General features: G+C 35.4%; 1 protein-coding gene across 1 annotated transcript in view; it reads right to left on the minus strand.

Annotated features, from left to right (window-relative positions):
* Positions 1–1534: 1534 nt before the first annotated feature.
* The window catches only part of MRPS9 (mitochondrial ribosomal protein S9), a 27371-nt gene continuing 3511 nt past the window's right edge, over positions 1535–25394 (minus strand). The window contains exons 2-10 of the mRNA XM_009638933.2: positions 19931–19993; positions 19808–19838; positions 17964–18043; positions 11581–11663; positions 8903–8978; positions 6030–6198; positions 4125–4233; positions 3047–3216; positions 1535–1652 (exon numbers count right to left, since the gene is read on the minus strand). Coding sequence (XP_009637228.1) covers positions 1561–1652; positions 3047–3216; positions 4125–4233; positions 6030–6198; positions 8903–8978; positions 11581–11663; positions 17964–18043; positions 19808–19838; positions 19931–19993 — 873 coding nt within the window. The 3' untranslated portion in view covers positions 1535–1560. The remainder of the gene's footprint in view (positions 1653–3046; positions 3217–4124; positions 4234–6029; positions 6199–8902; positions 8979–11580; positions 11664–17963; positions 18044–19807; positions 19839–19930; positions 19994–25394) is intronic.

Below are 25394 nucleotides of genomic sequence, written 5' to 3' on the forward strand. Positions count from 1 at the left end.
CCCACCTCGCTACACCCTCCTTCCAGGTAGTTGTAGTGTCACACATTTTGATTGAGATTACCTACCTTAGCAATGAGAAATCTTGCCCAAGTTTACCAAGTATTCTCATGAAAAAATGGGTTAAAAAGAAGCACAGAGTGGCTTTTGGGAGTAAGGAAGCAGAAACTCATCGGTCAAGGATTCTGACCTTCTCTGTTTTACTCAGTTCAAGACGTCTATTTACTTGCTGCCCCCTCTTGAATTGTGCTCAGGAAAATAATGACCCATACACATCACTCGTAGTTGTTTATCACCTGTGGTGACCCACTAGCACCTTTTGTTACCTCTGAGGTGTAATATTTTGGGTATAATCTACAGCAAATAAGAAGCAGGGCAGGTATTCTAGCACTTAGAAAATCTGGCTGGGGAGGAGAATGCCAAGTACTGAAATCTTCTAAATTAAAAGAAAGTTGGAAGGTGCCCTGTTGTTAAAACTACTGAATTGATTCTTTTTTTTTTTCTGCTTTCTCCTGGTGAGATGAACCTTATACTCTTTTTTGCTGAAGCCCAGCCCCTATGGGAAAGATGAAGGATATGCTCTTCTTTGGAAGCTCTGTGTATTTGACCTCTGTCCCAGGAAGGAAGTTGGCAATAAACCAAAAACTTGCGCTTTTGGGCGAGTGCTGTAACCACTGATCTATTTTGGAAGGCTACAATTACAGACAGGAGGTGGGCAGCACTGTCATCACCTCCTGCTTCTGATTTTAAAAAAGAAAAGTTATGACTGTATTTGGCAAAGAGTCCAATGCTATCTTTGTGCATTAGCCATATTCGGAACACGCCTCCTTGATCAGGCCCCTTGAGATTTAAGAGGTGGAGAAGAGTACTCTAAAAGATTAACTTCAGCCTAATCCCTCCAGCTCTTTCTGCATTTGGGGGAAGAAGAGAAAACCTGACTCCTCCAGAGAGTGATTCAGAGCACCTAAATTTAGGTACCTGCTCTGAATCACTCCCTACTTAACCTAGGGAGGCATCCTGGAGACAACAGATCCATCGGCAAAGGTTATCCTCTGTGACTGTTCCTCTCTCAAGATCCCCTCGCAATTGTCAGTACCATTCTCGCTGGTTTCTCAACTCCACCGTAGTTTAGGTGGGAAGCTGTCACTTACCCTCCGATACCTGTGAGGCAATCAGGGAGGCATGTCAAAGTTGTCCAAGTACCAGTTCAGGAGCCGCCTAATTCCAGAATTTAGACAGTCAAGTCACTAAACAAATAGACTGATTTTTAAAAGTTATAATCCACCAACAGTTTCATAAATCCTTGTTGACTTCAGTGGAGCTAAGATGCAAAGCTGGCACTCAAGCTACTATTTTAGATGCAGCGTTCTGGCAAATCACACTACAATTTTCCACCATTGTAAATAACTGTAAAGTTGTTTGTTGCTCTTTAAACACAGAAAACATAATAGTTATAATCAAAAAAGTATTTATTACTAAATATATTTATACAATAGTTTTAAATCATAATTCAGTATGTTTTGAAATTCTGGTAGCATTCTGTCATTCTTTAAATACTCAGACCTATCGCTTTTTCCAGGTAAATTTCCGTCTGGCTCCTTCTTGACCAGGCTTTTTTCGTTCCTTCACACGTGGGTCAAGTGTTAGTAGTCCAGCTACAAGACACAGAAAAGCACCCATTTGTTTACTGTTATTGGTTAATATTAGAAATAAAGTACCTGCGGGGGATTCAAGGCAGCCAATAACTTTGCATATGAATTGTAACATCTAGAAGGATAAGGGTTCAGTGTAAAATACACCAAAAGGAGTTTCATCAGATCCTCTAACATTTTAACTTTTCTTTAGTAACTGAACTTTCTTCACATTTTACTTTACAAACCACTAAAAAAAAAAAAAACCCACAGTTTTATATCTATATTGCTTAAGCCTTTAGAGCAAGGGTCTCCAAACTTTTTTTGATTGTGCACTCCTGTCAGTAGAATATTTTTGAGCATGCACCCCCAATATATGTGTATTTATTCATTTACAAATTATATACACTACTGAAATTCTAAGATTTTATTCCTGCACCCCAACGGATCATCTTGCACAAGACCAGGGTGCACACACTCCACTTTGGAGACCACTGCTTTCAAGCACACTTAAGTGTTTCCAAAGTATATTTGGCAATGTCCAAAACATTTTCAGAATTACGCTGATCTCATCACAAATAACCCAACTCATTACAATGTCAGTTTACAGGAGTATTTCTAGCAAGTCATACTTGAGAGTACTGAAAAACTATAATCAGAAGAAACTTGTTGCAGAGATGCAGGAAGATAGCTTCACTTTCACGGATGGCAATAGAGTGAAAAAAACATAGCTGTTGTGCCAATAATACATGCAGGCATTCTCCCTTCTAATCCAGAAAGAACATCATTAAAAGCTCACTGTTCATAATTCTCTAGTTGCTGAAACAGTATGGCATCTAATTACTGAGAAGCATCAAATACTACAGTTATCCAAATAAGTTGTATCTTATCCTAGGTAACTTGTAAACTCTAAATGAAGCAAGAGAGGAAAGAAGCTCCTTCAGTCTGGCTAGTTGCATGTAGTATGTTTATGCTCATTACTATTCCTTCAAAGGCAACCCTCTAGTGTTTAAGTGAACTTCTTTAAGCATGAACAAGATGAGACTAACCGAGTAAAACAGAATACAACCTTAGTACCTTACAACTCGCTAATGCCTGGTCCAGATGTATTTGTTCATTAATATACATTCATGTTTTGTGATTCTACATTGAGGCAATGTAAGCTGGTTAATAGACCTAAGAAAGGCCATGAACAGATGGAAAAATGCTCAAGAAGTCATCCAAAATGTACACAAAGGATGCTAGGAAACAAGTGAAAACAATTTTTGAATAAATGTGGATCCCTTTCATACAATCCGCAAGGTTTCATTGGGATTATTTACTCAAATCTGCACTATCTCATCCTTAATGATCCTTGTATTAATTCCATTAATTACCAGAAATACATTAAGAAACATTGAAATAATTTCATTTCCTACCTTGTCTCATGAATTCAACCTCCTTTTCCGTCACAAAACTCTTCAAGGCTTTTGCAGATGCTAAACGTATTGCTCCAGCCTGTGCAGATCTTCCTCCACCAGAGACCGTGCAAACCATATCATGTTTTCCAACTCTGTCAAGAAACTGGAAAGGGAACAACAACTGTTCTCTAAAAATAAAAAATAATAACAATAAAATAATAACAATATAATAACAATAATAATAATAACAACAACAACAATAATAATAATGATAATGTATACATATAAAGTTACATGTTATGTACATTTCTTATCATACTATATTCAAAAACTTAGTTAACTTTCAGGCAGAGATCCAGAAAGGCATTCATATCTCTGATTTCCTATTAAAATCAACTAAATAAATGGGAAATTAGCATAGGAGCATATTCAAACTGCCAATGGTAAGTATTTTAAGTTCAGTTTTACAATTACTTTTTTTTTCCCCGCTAATTATCTATAGATGCCAAGATCCATCAGCTCTGGATATTCAAACTGAGCAATCTCTCACTCTATTCTTGAGCTCAGAAACCACAATATAAAACAAAAATCACATAAAGGACAGAAAACTTCTTATATCAGCCTTATGAGAAGTCTTCCCTCTTATCAAACTGTGCATATCCTCCAAAATCTGAAGGTTTACACGAAGTGTCTCACCTTGTTTGCTTCCACTATGTATGCCAGAGTAATTACACGTACACACAGTTTGAAAATCTCTCAGGAAACACTTAAAGACACTATTTTTTATTTATTTATTTATTTGTAAAATAAACTGCAAGTCCTTTCAAAGTGGACCAAAATTTGAACTATCCAAGTAGTCCATGCTCTTGGTTTTTGCATCCCTTCAGAAAGGGAGAGACAAGAAACACAGAGCAAGGTTACCTATCAGTTCCTGTACTACTGAATCCTGAAAACTAGGAGGAAAAGCAAGACCAATTTTCATAAAACAGATGGTTATAACTGTGTGGAACACCACACCAAAATATAACTGCATGGCATGACTTTCAGTGGAATAATTGAAGTACAGCAAGAATACTGCATTTCATGGTGCTCTCACCTGTCCTGCAGCACTGGGAAGTAATGTAAAATATCTATTCCATTCACTGTAATTTTTCCAGTCCCATTGTCATAAACTACTGCAGTAGCTCTTGCTGTTTTTCTTGCACCTTAAAGGAATTAAAACCAACCTGTTATGCGGCTTCAACATTCTACAGAACTTCAAGTGCCCAAGAAGTTAAGCAAATCTCAACACTTTCATACAGTACCAGCTGCTTCTTTTTGGAGGTTGAGGTAACAAAAAAAAAAAATTAAGAGAAGGAAATAAATACAAACAATGAACAACTAGCTTTCAATATATTTTAAACAATGTCTATTAAGGCAGGAGAAGGGTGTGCTGGGAGGAGGTAGAGGTAACACTCTACCTCCCATAACTTCAGTGGATCAGGACACTTTCTTGACCTGGTGATGTCACAGTCTATGAAAATAAATGCTGAACGCCTACGTTTACCATAAATACAATTTCTAGTAATATTAAAATACTTCATAAAATCATATGAAGGTACAGGAGTTTAAGAGTATTCACACGGAAAAGGTTAACACTTTAATTATACTGGTATAATCAACACCTATGCATCATTTAGCATAGCTTCCTCAGAAATTACTACTTAAAGTTATTTCTAAGTGCATTAGCTTCAAGTTAAACCATGACCTCTGTGCAAAAGCCCAAGACCAATCTTCTGTACTACAAAGGAAGCAACCATTCCGACAAAAGGAATTAGGAAACAAATTAGACATTTTAGGGGGGTGATAGGACACAAACAAGACTGTTCTTGAACTTATAACATCTGATGGCTTTTCTTAAATAACATGGGTTGCATGATTATCAAACTTCAGTAACTACTGTTGTGAAGACACTACTGAAAAAAAGGGTGGATTAAATCCCAGTTTGGCTCACTCACAGCTCCTTGTTGTCACACCATCTTGAAGCCAACTCAGCTAGAACAGAGCTCTCTAGACATTTTGTCCCTCAAAGTCACTGCGACTTTTGTTCTTATTATCATCTGCTGCCCGTTGCTTAAGAATACACGTCATCTGACTAAGATTCCTCTTAAATGTATAGCATAGATATAAGGTGTGTGCGTGCACATATGCTTTGTCCAGAAAGCCGTCAGACTTTCCTATCCATGTTGCTGCTACATTTTTTTTTCTGGGCAATTACTCATACCATATATATCATTCTTCCACTACGTGTCCCTCCACTGAACATGTAAGCAGCTTGTGTGTAGAAGACACAGAGACCTTCAGGGCTTTTCTCTAACATACCATCTGTCTCAGTACCCATGACTGATTCCTGTCTCTGTCCCATAATGCCAGCTGTCGTTTGTCCACTTGTTTAAAAAAATTCAGGAGTTGCCTCTTTCCATTTTCCTAGGCTACTTGTAAATATCCAAATGCTTTGCTATTTATTCTTTGCATCTTTGAAATTCCCCTTTGCTGGACTGTCTACAAGTCATGATGAAGGTTACTTAGTGGTCTAAGCACACCACTTTTATATTAAGCAACAACACTGTTACATCCACGGAATTCTGCATACGTTTTGTGCTCTCCCAGTCCCTCACCCTTTATGATCAACAGTCAACTCTTGTCAGCAATGAAAATCCTTCTGTATCCTACAACATGTAGCGCAACAGGGTCCTCTCTACAGAGGTACTATGGTATAGAAATACAGATAAGAATTAACAGTTAAAAGACTCTGCCAAGAACTTCCATTTTGTTACCAGGCCATGTCATAAATTAGTACACCATAACATAATTAACAATAATAATAACATAATACATGCAATATACACATAAGCACATAAAAAGAAGTAGTGACACATTCAGCAGTGTTGTACATACTATAAAGAAGTAGAATGAAGAGGAAAAAATTCTGCCTCATTACCAACCAACTTGAAATTATTACCTTCTCCGGTGCTGAAGGCCACTCCTCGCTCATCATACTTCAAGGGCTCAATAACTACCTTTTGTAACTGCACAGGAACTTCTTTGGAAAACTTTTTTATATACTTCTCCTCGATGTCACCACATGGCAACGTCATCAATTTTTGTAAGAGTTGAAGAAATCTTGAATACTGTAGACAACAAGACTTCATTAAAGGATGCAAGTGTAATTGCGTTTGCTAAAAAACTTTCTATTTTTATATAATTGATCTTTCCTACTTCACTTTTATTGATGATTTCTGACAAGATGACACTTTTGCACCTACATGCTGATTTAAGAACAGCATGCAGATGCATCATTTTCTGTGTGACTAAAGATACCTAGTTCTTTCTTCAGAAAACAATGAAACTTTAGTTCAAAGCACAACCAACTCCTTTGTAATACAGGATTATTGTATTAGAATGAAGTTCATTTCACTTCTAAAAAGAAAACATGGGGGGGGGTGTCTTCATTCTTTTATCATTGTTTTATTAAAATGGCAAAAGGAAATTATTTTTACCTCATTTTCAGTAAGTCAGCATGTTCATTGACTTGGAAATAATTTTATTTCACTAAACTGAACCTCTTAAATGATTATATTTCATAATATATACAGGAAATACCTATCTATCCATCTTTGGCTGTTCAAGCTGAGTTACTTTAATGTTTATGATTTCCTTTAAAACCGAACAATCAAGCTATTTAAAAATTCAAGAGATACTTGACTTAAAGGGCAACCTCTTGAAATAAATTATCCTTTGCTACTGTGTGGTTCTCCTTCCCCCTTACACCCTCCTCCAAAGTTCTTCAACATGTGATTAAAGAGTAAACACCACTGTGTTAACCCATTCTCAGGGTGCTAAAAGCTGGGATGTCCTGTTATGAAGTGTTACTGGCAGGAGCACTAGACAGCTGGGTCACTGGATAGAAAGGTATACTATCATCTAAAATGGATTTTTCTTATAGATATCATAACCTCATTTTTGAGGTTTCCTTTACTTACAAGCTGTTATTAAAAGTATTTCTTCTTCTCCCTGTTGCCAGAGTCTTCTGCACAAAATTAATACTTTTCTTGCAACCTAGCAATAGCCCCTGGAACTCTGACATCACTTAGAAAGCTACTTCTGTCTAACGATATGCCACAGTCATGTGGTAAAGCCTTTGAAGAGTAGAAATACAAAAATTTTAAAATTATAGAGGCTACAGATAAAGAAATCTTCCAACAGTTTTCACTTGCAGAGTGCAAAGGAAAAAAAATACCAATAACTCTGATTATGTTTAATAATGAAAACACCACATAAAATTTTGTTGCAATGGCTAAATATAAGAATTTGAGCAGGTAAGACTGGTAGCTCATACTGAAACATTTCAAATACACTGTTCCTATAGGCTGAGGTTTTGTGGTTTTACATGCAAGAGGCCAGTATGTAAAAGGTCTTGGGGTTTGTTTGGTGTTTTTTGGGGGGTTGTGGGTGTTTGTTTTTTTTTTTAATTTATGGTAGTCTACTTTTACAGATGTAGAGTGTACAAACATCAAGCAGTGAAGAACACCAAACTATTTGGCTGTACAACTAGACCAGTTCCTGGTGCTCTGAGAGGAAAAACAGCCATTCCAAATGCAGGAGCTACTGAAAACACTGAAGTCATATCTGCTTCTACTGCGAGCAAGATAGAGGAAGTCTCCTGGATATACCAGGATGGAGAATTTACAACAGCTATTTCTAACTTATGTTTACGGACTACAATCTGCTCGAGCCATAGACAAGGAAGCCATCACATGTTACTGTTCCAGACAACAAGTGAGCAAAGGGTCATGTTTGCTGCTGCTATGCTATTTATGCAATGATGCTGCCCGCAGGACAGAAGAGATTGAAGAACACTGTTTCTAGGTGATTAAATACTTGGGATGCTCAGACAAATAGCGTATATATTCTCTGGTACTGTCATATTCAAGCCTAAACTTCCAAAAGAAAACTGCACATAAACTGAGCCTGCTGTTAGAAAAATCTAATGCTCTTTAGTGGCCTGTAGGAAAAAGCTCTGAGTGAGAAAAAAATTTACAACTATGAGGATGACTAGTCTTATTTCCAGAGATATATGTAAAGGAGGACTCCAAATCTAGACAGTAATACAGTTTGCAGACACCAGGGAAACTGCAAAACCCTCCTCTCCCCCACCATATGAATAACAAGGAGAATATAACAAGGGATATCTGTATCAGACCTACAGATCTATGAAGCTTTGTGTCTTGTTTCCGGTATTTGATTCTGTAGCCAATCACTAAGTAAAAGGACTCCTTATTTCTGATCAGCCTTCTCTGTGATTTTTCTATCATTATCATTTGCTTCTTAAGACTAAATAATGAGAAACTCTGTGCAGGTTTACCATTGCACAAATCCATCGCGCTTCCCATCTTGAACATTTACCCCTTCTCTACCATATGCAACAGAGGTTCTAGCCCTGTCCATTTTTCCCCTGTAACTAGAATAAATGACTATTTATTTCTATTAGAAAGCATTACTATACTCCATTGCTAACTACATAATTAGATGACAAGGAACAAGTGCTCTAGGCCTCACATCGTTACCAGGAAAAAAACTAAAATATGTTAGCAACAATGGAAAACCCTTAATAGTTTTGTACTGTGCTAGATAAAAAAAAGCGACATGGGTCACTTTTCAAGACAATATGAATTTGACAGTGCTGTGAGCAGATATAGACTTTATGAGAAGGAAGAAAATACCTTCCAACAGCACCTGCTTCTACATAGCACCTTTTCAGTATCCAGAAATGTACCCAGAGTCCATATTTTTAAGACACAAGCCTCCTTACGATTAGAAAGATTAATTACTTACATCATCATCTGACAGTTTTTCTAACAACATTTCTTCCAATTCAATCTTAGTCAGCCATCTGCTGCCAGCCAGGTTTCTGTTTAAAATATCACATATATTCTCTCTTTAATTAACCATGCAATTAGAGTTACATCACAAAGGACCACACATACAGTCAGTCTTCATTCAGAAATACATTTTCCATTACAAATGAATACAGATCATATTCCTATAGTAAACATGAGAAGGCCTACGTTGATTTTAAAAGATCTGTCTTTTGAAAGGGATGGTAACTTCAGGTACTAAATTAACCACATGAAAATTACAAGTGCATTATTCATATTATTGAAGTCCAAGATTGAGCTAGATTAATATTGTAATAGTAAGTGATCTTCCCCACAACTTAGGACTTAGTTTTAAAATCCTGCTGCAAGGAAAAATTTGGGTTACAAGCAGCAAAGAACAAAATCAAAGGCAGAATGTTAAAATCAAATTCTAAAGTAACAGAATTTTGCCTCTGATCTTTACTTTCCTGATCAATACAAAAAACTCCGCTAGCAGTAAGCACAGTCGAAGTACTAACATAGCAATGACACACTGTTTTCTACCCACTGTGTAATCTTGACCTGCTTGGCACAGAAACCGCACTGATGACAGCAAAAGTAGAAAATTCTAAGAAAACAGCCTCATATAGAGACTCTAACATAAAGGAAAACCAATGCTTGAAATAAACCTTTGTGAAATATGTATGATATGAAGTGACCAACTAAACAGAATGCCACCAAAAAAAAATACATGCCAACATTATCAGATAAATTTAAGGCAAACCTGTAACTAGTTTCTTACCTCTTCAGGTTTTTTAGAAACAATCTTAATGAATGTTTTCAGCAGCATTAAGGAAGCTGTGATTCAGAAAAACACTCCTTCTGAAGGTGATTTTAAGTAGTACTTCTTCTTAAGTATGTATTTTAATGCTTTTCCAAGTCAGGGCACAAGAAACATTTATTTAGAAACAATGCTGTTGTTAACAGTAATTTTAAGAAATTTCCAACCCTGATAGACTCAAGTATATACTTACATTTATGTATTGCTACTTCCAGTGAAGACAATGGATTTTTTTACATGTGAAAAGCTATAAACTTAGAGTGCTTCAAGATCAGGTCCTTACCCTACAGTTAATATTACAGAATGCATCCAGAATATATTTTTTTTTCAGTACCATATCCAGTGTGGAAAATAAGTCTCAAAAATCCTTTAAGTTCTCTGAGCTTTTACAAACCAAACAGGGAAAAAACCTTTCAACTCTGACTAGCTTTAGGTCATTTTTCACATCAGTAAATCCACCGGCTGAGCTCTGTAAGGAGTCAGGTTATTTTTCAGCAGCATACACCAAGAAACTAAATTCATTTGTTCTCTTGTCTCCTCAGAAGCTAACAATAATCTATGATAAAACATTCTGTGGGTCATAGGACACTACTTATATCATGAAGAAACATGAACTTCTGTTATTTAAGAAATTGAAATAATCTCAGCAAATGAATCCTTTCTTTTCCTAACATAAATAACAAATGGCTGAAATTAAGAAATGACAAACCAACATGATGTGCAACTGGAATGACACATAAATCTGGCTAGAAAATACACAGCAAGAACAAAGATAAAAACAACCTGGACATTGAAAAAGTAACTATACAGAAAAGCAGTAAATGCCAAAATCAAAGCTTCATAGGTGTACCGATTTCTCCTAAAGACTTAATTTAACATTCTAATATATCATAAAATCCTTGCAAAAAATCTCAAAATAGGAAATCAAGAATACAGCCTACAAGAAGTAAACAGTTCTTAAAGCATATACCCATTTCAAAGACAATCCTGACTGTATGCACTAACAAATTAACAACTGTAGCATCTCCCATAGCTTCTTCTGGGGTACATGTATTTTTTCTGTCCAGTAGCTAACTAGCTGAAGAGCTTGCTGGGCATACCAGAGAAGTTAGACGAAAAAGAAGAGAAATTAAATTACTAAAAATGGTAATATTTTAACAAATCCAATCAAATAAACTTTTCCAAAATTACTGTCGTTTTTATGATTTAGCTGTTTAAAGCCATTAGAAGAAAAACAGAGAAATTAAGTATTTTGATACTCTTCAAGTTAAATATTGGTAAGTAAAAATATTCAAGAACTGTAACTAATGAAAGACTATGAAGGAGCTCAGCTTTAGGCCTTCGGATTTTTCCAACACATAAGCAACTTATTTGATATTTTAAAAGGCCTTGTTTTCTTATAAAGAGTTTACCTTCTTTTTCAAAAACCTTTAATAAAGAAATAATTAGAAAACTTCATATACAGCAACATAGAATCCTGCATATTCTCTACTTATTTTCACATCACAATTCAGTACTTTTATATAGGAGAGAATATTGAAAAGAGCAGGGAGAAATTAAAGAGCAAGTGAAACAGGTGAGCTTTCCCTATTTTAGCAGTGAGAAGTAAGCACTCCACAAGTACCTACTACAGGTCAGCCTTTTCAACCTGAAATTACCATACAAATATTAGACTTATTAGAATAGCGAAAAAGTCTAAAAATGTATGTGGAATAAAAGGCAGGTAGGGTGAGGAACCACAAGAAGTGCCAAAACAATGTACTGAAACATTTTAAGAAAGCTGGTATTAATATTTGTTCTAACTGGAAGCTTACTTTTTTTCCTTCTGAGGAGGAAGGTCTTGCGCTGTCAGTTGGTCTTGATGTTTCTGAGCATTCAGCAATTTTTCATATGTTTCCTAAAATTTATATGAAAAACTGTTTAAATGCATTTTTCCAATTAATATTTACATTTCATTATTTAAAACAACGTTTATATGGTTTTATTCTCCAAGCACTTAAAATGCAGAGGTCAGAAAACAAGCAGAGCTCTGACAATTAAAAAAAAAGTTATATCTAAACAAACATTTAGACAGTATTATAATATTTTCATAGTGCAGTTCAGAGTAATTAATTTTGAACTCTGCTATTTTTCTTCATCAGTGTTTGTTGCCTTCTTACATATGTTTGTAAAAGAAAAAAAATTCAACTGTATACAGAAAAGCAACTACATTTGTATAATGGATGTAACTCCAAAACATACTGCACTATAGTTTAATCGGTGCATCCACATTTTAGTTTGACTTCCTCAAAATACTGACAAGGTTTAATAGTGTAAATAATTTCACTTATTTAGATTTTTGTACGTTTCATGTGTCAGCTTTATTAGTGGTCTCTATCAGTCAGAACTCCTCTTACCCAGGCATGTCTATAGGTACACACACAAAGTTGTACACTTACCATAATCAGAATTTCTGTTTATTCAAATGTTACAGGTATATTTACTCTTGTATTTTCAGGGGTTTTTTAAAGTTTTATCAAAATTCCTAGCTATGCTATTATTTTCAAACAATGCTGTGACAGTGATTTACCACTTCAGAAAAACAAAAGGAAAAAATATTCCAAAAGGTCACACTGAAAATATTAAAGAAACACACTTTTAATAAAGTATTTTCAGGGGTTTTTCCCAGTTCTGAAACTTTCGGAGCCTATTTGGTTCTAAAATATATCTAATACTCTGAATTACAACAGTCATTCAAATCACACGTTACATAGCAGTATTTGGAGAAATAATTACAGGTTATATTGAAACAAAACAGGATTGTTGTAATACAGCAAAGTACTTATATGCCAAATAATTTACTTCCATTAACAAGTGAAAATAGAAAGCTTGTAATCACTTTCATATACCTTATTAATATAATGAATTTTAGCGAACACTAGAGAGAAACGAGACTGTAAGAATTAGTGGAGCCAAGGAACAATGGTCAGTTTGGGTTTTTTCTTTGTATTACTTACAAAAAACAGTAAAAGAAGAAATGTGAGACAACTCTGAGTTGTTACAAGTTAACCAATGAATACTAGTTCTTTACATAATACTGGGATTTGCAACAGGACACAATGAAATTTCTGCAACAGTTTACATTTAAAAAACAGAACAAAACCCTCTTGCTTAGTTATAAACACCTACTGTTCAAGCTGATTTATCCACTAATATAAAAAACACACCCGCACATATACTAAAAATATTTGTACTTAAAGTGTATGAACTAAGAACAGATTGCTATCTGAGCTGCACTCAAGGCGTTTAAACAGGGACAATTCACCAAAGTCTTTGATGCCGGTCATTGGTGACATTTTTAACAGCACAGTGGAAAGAAAGTATTTTTGGACTAACTCCACAGTGTAAGATTCTGAAGTACAAAATTGTCCACTTTTCTTTAAGACGGCATAAGAACTCATGTATTATAGTAGCATGCCTTTCAGAAATCCTTTATTTTTGACGGAGATAGCTGTGGGAAGTAGGTAAATTTTTTAACTTAAAAAAAAGGCTATCTTCATAGGAAACGTCATGTAGAAGGGCACAACAAATCACATTTTCAAATATTTCCAAACCTCACAAATGTATCTGTAGATCTCTAAGTTAACAAGCTATGGTAGTACTATTTGGGCAAGACTCATGCCACATCACTTTAATAATCTTAACGGCTCCATTCAGAGCTGACTATTAGGCTGCAAAAATGATTGACTGGACATTAAAAGTGCAGACATGGTTGGGATTAGAGGGTGCAATTTTTAGGCATCTGTAGTTAAGACATAAAAAAGAACCCATATGGAATCTTCTGCTCTGGACTGTAGAGGGAGGGAAGAGAAGGGGAAGGAGGGCTGTGCCTGCCCCTCAGCTATCCGGCGAGAGCTCAGCTGGAACAGGCTTAAGAGATTCCTGTGAGCTCCCCGAGTTTCTGCATTTGGAAGAAGTCAAACCAGGCATGAAGAAGGTACTTCAGTGTTAAATGATAAGAAGAGGTACTGGGTTACTAGGTCTTATAAACGTATAAGGGTGTTTTTCACTTCACTGCTAGCCTCTCAGGTTACCTTTTTCCTTCATAAGGCATGGAGTGTCACCTTCCTACCTGGCACAAGCAGTCTCTGGCCTGTCTCCTCACAAATACCCATCATCTTTACTACACTCTGCCATATACGTTTATGTATTGGAATGGTCAGCAAAACACACATGAACCAGGAGCTCAATAAAAACCCAACTATATCACAGTTCTTTAAAAAAGGGCAGGGGGAGGGAATCACATTTGTTACTTGAGGGCAGACTGACTAGTCAGAATTGCTTCTAAAGAGCAACTGAAGTATTTTCAGGTAACGTGACCCAAGTCAAAGGAAGACTTAAGGATCTTGTCATCATATTCAGAAACTACTGATAAACACAGGCAAATAAAATGAGATATGGGTTGCCACCCACTAGTTTTTAGCCTCAGAAATTCATTGTTACAACAAAGAAAACTTTACAACAGCTGTAACAGTAAGATTTTCCTGACGACCCTCCCTAGGTATTCCCAAAGAACACCAACATTCCACAACCTGTTTAAGTTCTAAGAATGTGCACTTTAAGAATTAAAATGATCTGTTTAAACTGTTCTGGTTAAATTACAGTAACCATATCCATTCATACAAAGAACCCCTTACATAGGAGATGAAGTCAAATGACATTAAAAAGTAGTATTTTAAAATATTTCCAAGTGTAAGAAAACCCACTAAATATAATTCCCTACATATTTCCAGCAATGAAAGTGGACTTCCATCTCTTATGAAACAGAATTTTGGTCTGGACTATTAAAAAAAATTAATGCATGTATTTAACGATGTATAGAGATGCATGTATAGAGTTGAAGTCAAGAGACTAAAAGAACCACTGACACGTGAAGTAAAGTATGTGGATGAGCCTTTGCAAAATCAGGAATCACATGTAATGCCCAATAATTTATCTGACAAATCTTCACTCCCGAACGGCTAAAGAAAGCTTCTGAAGACACACTTGCTTTTTCAAAGCTGGCAGGTGAAGATTTTACTAATCACTTCAGGATTCAATAGTCCAATTCATGAATGTACACATCTGTGTGTCTTGTAAACTCAGCTATTACACAGTCAAAATAGCTGATTTTACAAGATTGGCTACATACTGAAATGGTTCCATTTCTGATAGAGAGATCAAATTTCAAATCTCGACAAGGATGCTCTTTCAAAATAAAAAAAAAAAGTAATATTCTTATTTTACCCTGCATAAAAAATTTAGGGAATAAATTAGCAAAGGGAACCCTAGAAGGAGAGATTTTTATGGGAAAAGAAAATTGATTTTAACATTTTGGTTAAAATATGCTGCAGAGCTTACATTTTACATCACAGCTTGGATTTTTCTTTGCTTATGTGGTTTTGACTTCAGCATATACTTTGGGGATTTTTAGGTTTTGGTTTTTTAAGAGTTAAAATGCTCTACTGTTAGAGCATTTACCTCTGATATTTCTAACAAAAGACAAGAAGCACCATTACATAAAATTAATATTTTGCTAGACAGATTGGTATGAAGAGACCATTTTGTCTTGTTCTGCACATTACAAAAATATATTACTCTGAAAAACTTTTAAGTTAGATGATGATCAAATACACTATCAAACATTTGTGAAATGGTGTTTCATGCAATAAACATTCTTTTGTGTATCAGAAGAAAAATAAATTGTCCGTTTCCCTATAGCTAAACTTTATTCAACAGGCAGAACACAGACAAAAACTAATATTATTTATGAAAGTTCACTTAATATTCAAGTCATAACAACATATATATTGACAGTTACAATACATGGGAATATACAGTTTATTTTTAGTAAGTGGATAATATTATTTATTAGCATTAGCTAAAAAAATAATGCTGTGACCAGTTATATTACTAGCAGTTAATAATAGTCAAGTTCCACATGAGCCTATGTAGTAATTAATGGCATGGAAGTTTAAGCTAAATATTATGTTTATCCGATTTACTAGACTTAAAGTAGCAATTTAAAGGACATCCTCAAATGGGCTTTATTACTTACACTAGACTGTATTAACATACAACCCTTTTTTTTCCCTAGCCAAATTAATTAGCTTTGAGACTTAAAAATACATTTTCTTAAATACACATTAGTCCAATAAGAGGTTAAAACAATGTTGGGAATCTTACGAAGATTTCGGCTTTCATTCGGCTGACTAAAAAAACCCTGTTAAACCTCACTTAAGGGATTTAGGTTTAGAGAAGCCTATTTCATGAAAATATTTAGAAACAGCTGAAGAACACTTGAGTATCCAATAATAATGAAAAATGCATTTGTCAAACCGATTTGTTTGAAGGTGGTTGCCACGCTGCTAGAAACAAGATCTCCACTATTCTTTTAGAGATTTCCAAGGCAAGCTTGTATACTCTTTCTAACTGCTAGGAAGAGCTAAAAATAAACTTGTGCTCCTTGTAAAATTTGTAATTTCTTCATTATGATGGAATGCAACAAAACATCTTGCCCTTGGGTTGCTCTGTTTCAGCCAAAACAAATGCAAATGGCTTGTCAGATGACAGCTGTTTGATAAGGCTCCTCTACAAGACCTGCATGCTTTACTTTTTTCCGTGAAACTTGGGATGAAAGGCAGAAGGCAGGAAGAGAATTAATGTAGCATACAGTCTAAAGGCAATGCTACAACCGTGATTAAGTAGAAAAGTTAAAAGGCACAGATTTTCCACAGCCTCGCTGCGTGCAACCCATCCGTGTAACAAGTTGACAGGCCTAGCGCGTCAGCTCCATCATCCTCTCCGACAGCTAAAACGCAGCATTGCATCCCTTTTCAGAGAAAATTTGCGTCTGCACCATGAAGCGTTGTACATTATTTCTTAGCACTGCAGGGGGCTCAAGTCCATATGGAACCTTCACAAATATTACCACAGATCAAACCAGCGGCGTTTCGAGGCAGATTTGACATACCTATTTAAATGAACAGCAGGGGTCCTCGGGCTGCCTCAGGCTGTGCAGGAGAAAACCTCTGTGGAAAGCCTATGCTGCAGCTCCATTACTCAGCAAAGACACACTCTACATTTATCATTCATTTCATTTCTGCCAGGGCATGAAGCTCATTTGCCCAGGGTCAACAACAAAAAAAAAAAAAGGGGGGGGTGGTGGTGGTGGGGGTGGTGGTTTTTATTCTCCCAAAGAAATAAATGTACCTGACAAGTGGGGATTTTGTCCTTCGGGTACGCAGAACGCAAATAAATATCAGATAATTCTAATAAAAACACTACACTCAGTAAAGCTGTGCACCGAATTTGATAACACAACATTATTTTTTTTTGACAACAGACTAACCATAGAACTAACTTTTTAAGACTGTCTAATGAGGAAACAAAAGCTGACACGATTGTCCAATTAAATATTTCCACATACATTATTAATGCTTTTGTCTGCTATAAGTATGCGGAAGAAACATGCCCATCTTTCTATAAACTCTTATAAAGAGGTAGATAAAGTTTGTGCCATTGATGGTCATAGATATGAAATGTCTGTTCACAATCCATGTTAAGACCCAGGGTCTAGTGATGTTCTATTAGATACAGCTTTTTTCATAAAGGTAAACAGATGCAGATCCTTTACTCCTGGAACCATACTAATCAGAAAAAGCCTTAAGTTTGCATGAATGGAACAGTCTTAGAAAAATCAATTAAGCAGTTTAAATGCAAATTTTCTTCACATTAAATGTCAGCACAAATAACATTTCCTATAGCTTTGCCCTTCAGGGGAAAAAAGAAAATATTTTTTATTCTACATTGAATTTTCCTAGAACTAGCCATTTTTGTTGATGTGCATTCTCCACTACTAAACTTATGCTACTAACCAGATACAGCCTACAAGAAAGTGCTCAGACTATTCAAACCCAGTCCATAGCCAAAACTGTGAAATAAACCAAAAATTAAAGCAAGAATTATTATGTAGTCTGTTCTCTTAGATGTGACATAAATATGCCCCTAATAATAGACATTGCGACATAAAAATATACATTGCATTTAGCTTCAGTGGTGATATTATGGCCTACTGTGAAAACACGAGTAAACTCAGAAGCTCCTGAAACACATCTCTAGAAGAACATGTACTTGACTGGGAGCTAACATTATTTATTACAGATTATAGCATACTTACATGCATTAATGAATAATACGACTGCTTGCCAGTATAAAAGAGAAAGTGAAATGGTCGGCCATCTTCTCCCCACTGGATTTCTAATAAAAAGCAAGATTAGACAAGAAAGCAATATACACTCACTAAAAAAAACCTTGTATTTAATTGCAGTTATAAACCTCTTTCATAATACTGATTACCTTTTAAATACCAGAGAACAAAGACATTTTACGGGTATTCAACCTGTCTGGAAATCTAATGATTTAGACCACCTTGTTAAAATCCAATCTCCATCTGCAATTATAACCAAATATTTAGTATAGTATTTCGAAATATCATTTAACATGAGGGAATCCCTCATGTACATCTTAAATAAACTTTCAAAGACTCTATAGTTGGTATTACAGATAGAAGTCTCCATTTTAGAATAGGAAGAAGTACAAATTAAAGATACAACCAAAATCTACATAATGATTGTGAAAGATGGAAGATTAACAGCTCTAGAAAACAGTGCTTTAAACCCAGAGCAAATTTTTTATTCATGTAATATGTCTAAACTCAACTAAGTATTCATACAATTGTCTTCTGCAGGCAACACAACTGTATTCAGAACATGGGCCGTTTTGGGGCTTGTTCATCTTGATATGTTTGGGATATTTAAATACAAAGACCTATGCTATAGTTTACATAATTAGTTCTGCAAGAAAACATGCATTCCAAATTCAGAAAAAAAGAATCAAGTATACTTAAGTATAGCATGACAAAGGAATCTTTTCCAAATAAAGAAAAGTAACAAAAATCAAAACCTGAGAGCTTTTTACAGATTGAACTGTAAAGAAACTCCCAGACATTTTACCCAGTGAGGTTCATGTGAAGCTATCAACAAAGATAAGATTCCAAGAACCTGCCTGATAAGCACGGTACGTATTGCATTGGAACATTAAGACATAGTACAGCAGAAGTTGAATGGAAAGATTTGAAAGCTGAAATTCAAAAATTTAGATAATTTACACAGCTTTCGAAGACACACAAAGCCCCAAAAACATCAAGTATCAATTAATTCCAGGAACAGGAAAAGGAAGGAAGGAAAATGGTAAGATTCTGCTGATAATCAGAAGTGTCCATCTGGAACTTCATAGCTCAGCAAATACAGAATTTCACACCCATGCTACTAGTTCATACTAAACATGAGTCAAATGTGGACAACAGGTTTTGACATATCTTTTAAATACTCTATGTAAAAATAATTTGGCAATTTCAGTGAAGTTCTTACTGACCAACATACTGGCATATCACTGACAATTGGGACTTCATACGGTGTCTCAGGAGCAAAACCAAAGACAGTATGGACATAAGCGCAGTGAGGACTTTCAGGTCAAAACTGCGATATGACTGAGAGAGTTTCCACTCTCCCTGTTCTCTCAACTGGCAATTTCAAAGCTGTAATTTCTAAGCTTTTAGAGCAATGAAGTTACCAGGAAAACTTGGTTTAAAATAGTATTAATGAATATTTTATGGCTGTGACAGACAGCTCTGACAAAAAGCTACTGAATTCAACAAAAGGTTCTCCTGTGACTTCAACGGATTCTGCACGTCATCCTACCTATTGTTTATTTTTAAACAATGAAAAACATTTATCTATAGTCAGTTAAGAAGATGTCTGAAAAGACCACTGGTATTCTAGAACCCAGCAGTATTTTTTATCCTAAAAACCAGAATATAAGACCAGGCTTTTACTACTTATGTCTTAGCAGTTATTAGGAACACGGGGAAAAAAGTAAATCTGTGAAAATAAAGAATTCTACATATGCAAAAGTTCCAATACCTAGAAATAATAAGAAAAAAAAAGATCTATGAACACTTACTCCTCTGCTCTGGAAAAATTTCAGAAGGATGCTGTAAATAAACAAACAAATATCAGCAAAAGGAGAAAGTTACTTAAACTATCATATTACAGTTATTCAGAAACGCAATAAAAAAAATCTTACCTTCATCATGGGCCTGGCTCGTTTGTCAAATAAGCCAGAAGGAAAGAGATAGGCAATAGCTTTCTGAAAAAAAAAAAAAAAAAAGGAGAGAAAGATCATACATGTAATTTTTTCCACAAAAGCATCATCAAAACATTTCTTAAGCACTTTCTTATAGAGGAAAATAGCATAACCTTTGTACAGTAGGCAACCAAATCAGTAAGATTGCTGCATATGTGCTGTGCTGAAAAGCAGATCATTTCCTCAGGAATCCTCAGGAAAAGTAAAACCTCACTCTGAAGGCTGTACTCTATGTCAGAATGAGTGAACTTTCTTCTGCAGAGTTTAGTTTTTATAGTACACATTTATCATAACTTACCAGAACTACTCAAGTGCAAAGACCACCTTTATACACAGTGACTTTCCCCTAAAATTTCAAGTGCTGTGACTTCTGGAGGAAATCACATTTCATTTTCTTTCTGAAAATATCAGTGCTTGTTAACAGTGCCTACTTACAGACCAAGCATGGAAATTTTATTTAAAGCAACTGGTCAAAGCAAAGTTTTACACATTTAGAATCCCAGTTTCTACAGACGTAGTTTCCTCAAGTCTAAAAGCAATGTTTGCTGTGGCAGCAGAAGGTATTTTACACAGCCTAAATAAGCATTTCATTGATCACTGCATTTGGAAATAACCGTGAATCACTACAATCTTTGCTGAACTTGAACTAATTGCTCAGAGAAGAAAGACTCTTAAAGGCCATCTTTCTTCTCCTTAGATACGTAAGAGTTTGCCAAAACAATTTAGAAAAACCTAAGGCATTCATTACACACACTCATCATTTACCACTGTTTTCACTAAGTACAAGGTACATCATTTGCTTTTACTCGAGCAATACCAACCACTATTCATGTAATGTATAAAGTCAGTATTATTTGCCTCCAACAAATAAAGTAGGTATACCAATATTCAAAAGAAAAAAATTCTGGAAAACGCAAGGCAAAGCACCTTACAAGGTTAAGTCCAAGGACACACATTTCCATTCAACATCACCTTACTCTCATAATTTAATAAAGCAAAAATATGCACTTATGAGAGCTGTTTATTTCCATTTGTTTTTATGCTAGCGACCAAAAACCCCTAGATGTACGTGTCTGGCAAGTGTAGCCAACTTCAGAGAGTGGGTAGTAGAGCTTAAGATAGAAATCTTATGCTTGTACAGTAACATGGAATAACCGAATAAACCCCCCTGGCAGTGGTCTCGTTTATATTTCTATTAGACAGTATGGAAAAGCAGAATTACAATAAAATCAGAGTTTAAAATCTTCTCTTAAGAAGAATGGCTCTTTGTTGGTTAGGCTACCTCCAGGCTATTACTCACTGATAATTTTTTCCATGGGCATGGAGTGGTTTGTCAGTGCTTCAACCGATTTAATATGCATGGAGTGTAAAAAGACCTAACCTATTACTTTCATTAATCCCCTACTGGCATTCTGAACAGAAATTTTGAGAATTCTGAAGCAAACAAAAGGCTTAACTTGATTTTATGAAATGGTAATTCTGTTTCTCTTAGTGACTACTGTATTCCCATTTGTTAGTCAACGGGCATTTTATGCACACACACAGTAGGTGAACACCTATTTATGAACAAATGGGGATTAATTATGATGACAATAGAGAAATCGACTGTGAGCCAAATGATGTTAAACAAACACCTTATATAATATATTAAAAGAATTTATTACAGGATACTCAGACTGACTGTGTGTGTACTTAAGATGTAGTCTTTATACAAGCATTTCCAGAATCTCAGTCAAAACAGTTACTGTAACTATGACACCTTAATAAATGCCAAATACAATTTAACATTTGTAATGAAGAGTGGCTGCCACCTGAGACCTTCTACTTCCAGAAAGTTTACTGTATATTGCTTGAGTGTAGACTCATGTCTTTCACCCTAAAGCATAACCAAACGCTGCATTAAGAAATCCTAACATCTACTTTCAGCTCTCCACACAACTAGCCAAAGAATAATAGTTCAACTTTGTAAGTTTGCTTTTTTGTTGTTCTAAAATGAAAAGAAAGAGAGTCTTCCTTCCTTTTCCCTTTTTATGGAAATGTAATCAAGGATGGGATATTTGTCTATCTTGGGGTGCAACAGACTCCAGTTCAACTTTATTCAGCAGTTTCTTCTTAATTACAGACAGCTATGTCCTCAGACTGTACCTTTTAGCAACTACATAGCAAGTCAGTCTGCCTCTCGGAAACTTATTTTTTAGAAGCTGATTTTGTCTAAGCAAATATTGCAGTTTTGCAGAAAAGGAGTATTTCGGAAAAACTGTAATTCTCAACGCCCATGTGTACTAGCAATAAAAGATGGTGGATCAACCTAAGGAATGACTTCAGAATTAGTCTCTCCAAACTGCAGGTGGAGCACATAAATAACCATGAAATATTTTCCTGAAATCTTTTGACAGTGTCTTCAGATTTGGAACACAGGCTTCCTTTCAGGAATCTCCATGTCTCGAGTCAAAATTCTGTACAGAATTAACTTCACATTCTGCATTTTCCTGAACTAACAAAAGCAGGTGGACATCCCTTTTAAAACTTTATAATCAAGGTTTAAATGCTAGCAGTAAAGTTCCCAAGAAACCTTTTAGATTTAACTGCAGTTTTCCATTCTAGCACTAGTTTTCAGCTTAAGGGTCATGGCCCATATCCTTCTTTTAGTGCTTAATTTGACTTGAACACTAGATGAGAAAGGAAATGTTGGGCTGAATATAACAAGAACTGCTTTCTTCAGGCCATCGTTTCAGCTACACAAGATTCATTCACACTGTTCTAGCCCCCACAGGTGCTGGGCTGCTATTTCACAGTTCTATTTGTTAAATCACACTGTTGCCATTGTCTTTGAAAATAAAACACAACTTTCTAAAAAAGAAACATCCATAATTACTTTCAGCAGAAACACGATTAAAAATCCTAGCACCTAGTAACACAATGGTGTTTCCAAAAATAATTACATAAAACTATTGGAGAAAGGTGGAATAGGTAGAGCCTGCTTCTGCTATGAGTTACTAAAAAAAAATTTTTAGCCACTTCCTTTCAGGGTTTGAAAGTGTTTGTTTTTAAACTCTACTGTTGATCCATGCAGAAAAAAAAAATACCCAGTAGTCACATCTTTAAAAATAGCAGATCATAACGTATACATGTTAGTAACAAGATGGTTTACATTAGACATTTCTTAAACTGCGTTGGTAAACTTAACATTCCTGTAACAGACTAAAAGGAATCCTTCTATACCATCACTCGCTGAAAGACCGAATGATTCAATACACTGCCCACAGGACCACAATGTCTTTCACTTGCAGCTCTAAGTTTGAATTCAAGCCAGTTGGAATAATGAGAACAAGCCTCCATCCCTATAAAAAAAAAATCATACCTGGCAGTCCTTCAAACATGCAAACCAATTTGTTAAATAAGCTGTCCGGCACTGCATGTGGCATGTTGTGCAAATTCAGTATACCTGCCACACCCTCATTTTCCCTCTTCATTGTGCATGTTGCACACACTGACTTCTGATCCTCCTTCGCCTCCTATCTACAAGCCAAGAAGTTTTGTTCACTCACTTGAACATCAGAGACTAACTCTGAATTAAACCAGTTCAGCTGGGTCAGTAAGGATAACTTTTTTTTTTTTTTTAAATATCCTGAGAAATTAAGAATTCAGTACTTTAACTCAAACAGAGTTGACTGAGTCATACTGGGATAGGGGAAGAAGACTGAGAGTGTTCAGTCCTTAAATAACCCGCCAGAAGTAGGAGAGGTTTGGCAGGGCAAATTGATCTTGCCCAAGGTCTTCCTATACTTTTGTTGAATCTACAGCTCAAACACAAAACATTACACTAATTTTCATTGTTCAAATCACGTGCAAAGATAGTAACACCCAGTGAGGAAAAGTGTTTTCTACATCTAGTGTTTTCTACAAAAAAAAAAAAAAAAAAATTCAAGAAACCCTCCACCCTGTGGTTCCCTTGCAACAGTATCCTTTTTGGCAGAGGGCTCAAGAATCCAGATCATTCCTTTTTAAGTATACACGAAACCTTAATCATCAAAACACTGAGGTGAGAAGTGACACTTTATGCCGTAACATTTTAATGAAATGCCTGAATGATAGCCATTTCAGCTTCTTCTACTCCTCAACCTGATCACACAAGAGCCACTTCCCTTCTTAAACCTTGCCTCTTGAATCACATTATTTAGCTGCTGTACTTCAGGATTTCTCAGACTGAGGTGTTTGCTGAACAGCTGTTTTTCCTTTTAACCATACTAGCAGTATTCTTTAAAGGTTTTCAGTACCCAAAAATTCAGAGTATTTGGGGTAGAACCAGGAATGAATGAAACAAAAATGGGACATGAAATGCTAACTCTGAAATAGCTTTTTTTATTTAACAAGACAGAAAAGGTTAACAACAACAAAAAAACAAAAACAAAAAAAAAATTCAGTGACACACCTAAGTTTACCTTGTAAAACAAAACCCTCCTCTAACAAATAACCACTAAGATTTATTGAAACCACCCCAATTATTTGTCACAGTTTATCTAAAGCTGAATGCTAGCTTGGACAGAAAGAAATTTCAAGTTCACAGTGACATATCATTTTAACCACATCACTTAAAAAAAAATAAACAACCAACCCACTAACATTATATGAAGAAACCAACCTTCTTTTAATATTATTTTTATACTAATTATTAGCAAAACAAAAATTAATGTCTTGTCCAGAGCTTACAGAGCAAAAAAGCCAAAAACCTGTTGAAAGAAAGTCATTATTTGTCTTCATTTCAACGTTCAAAACACTGAACAGTATTAAAAAGAGTAAAAAAAAAAAAATACAGCAGTCATCAGTTCAGATGGACTTTGATGCAGAAGTAAAAAAATACTGATGCAGAGTTTGTCTCCACTAGAAAAAAAAAAGTTGAAAAAAGCATTCTAGCTACAACTATTTAAAAAACATCACAAAATCCAGTATTTCTTGTAAGGACAATGCTGGACAACATGCTCTTCTTGCAGACAACATAAAGTTCAGAAATGCACGTTGCTCTGAATAACACTTCACACATTTTCACATATGCCAGTATTCACTCATTTCTAACACTTTGCCCTGCTAAAATTTGGATGTTATTTAGAAATCAGATGTGCTGAGTCACTTTTAAAAGCAATTGAATACAACCTATTTTTCATTAAAGAAGTCTTAATTCATTGAAAGAAGCTATATCCCATAAGGAAGGAAGTTTTTCCATGTTTAACATTTTCATAGTTAACAACCTTACTGGTACTTCTGCAACAATATATATGCTAGTGAAGATAAACATGTATTTTAGATTCAAATTATTCCATCTGCTTGACAACAATCTATTAGGTCATAAGGCAGACAAGAGAAAATGAACATAGAACTCTGGCTTTTGAGTTTTACTAACTCTTAT

The sequence above is a fragment of the Egretta garzetta genome, unplaced genomic scaffold (genome assembly GCF_000687185.1).
Source record: "Egretta garzetta isolate BGI_Z169 unplaced genomic scaffold, ASM68718v1 scaffold5, whole genome shotgun sequence".
NCBI classification, from domain to species: domain Eukaryota; kingdom Metazoa; phylum Chordata; class Aves; order Pelecaniformes; family Ardeidae; genus Egretta; species Egretta garzetta.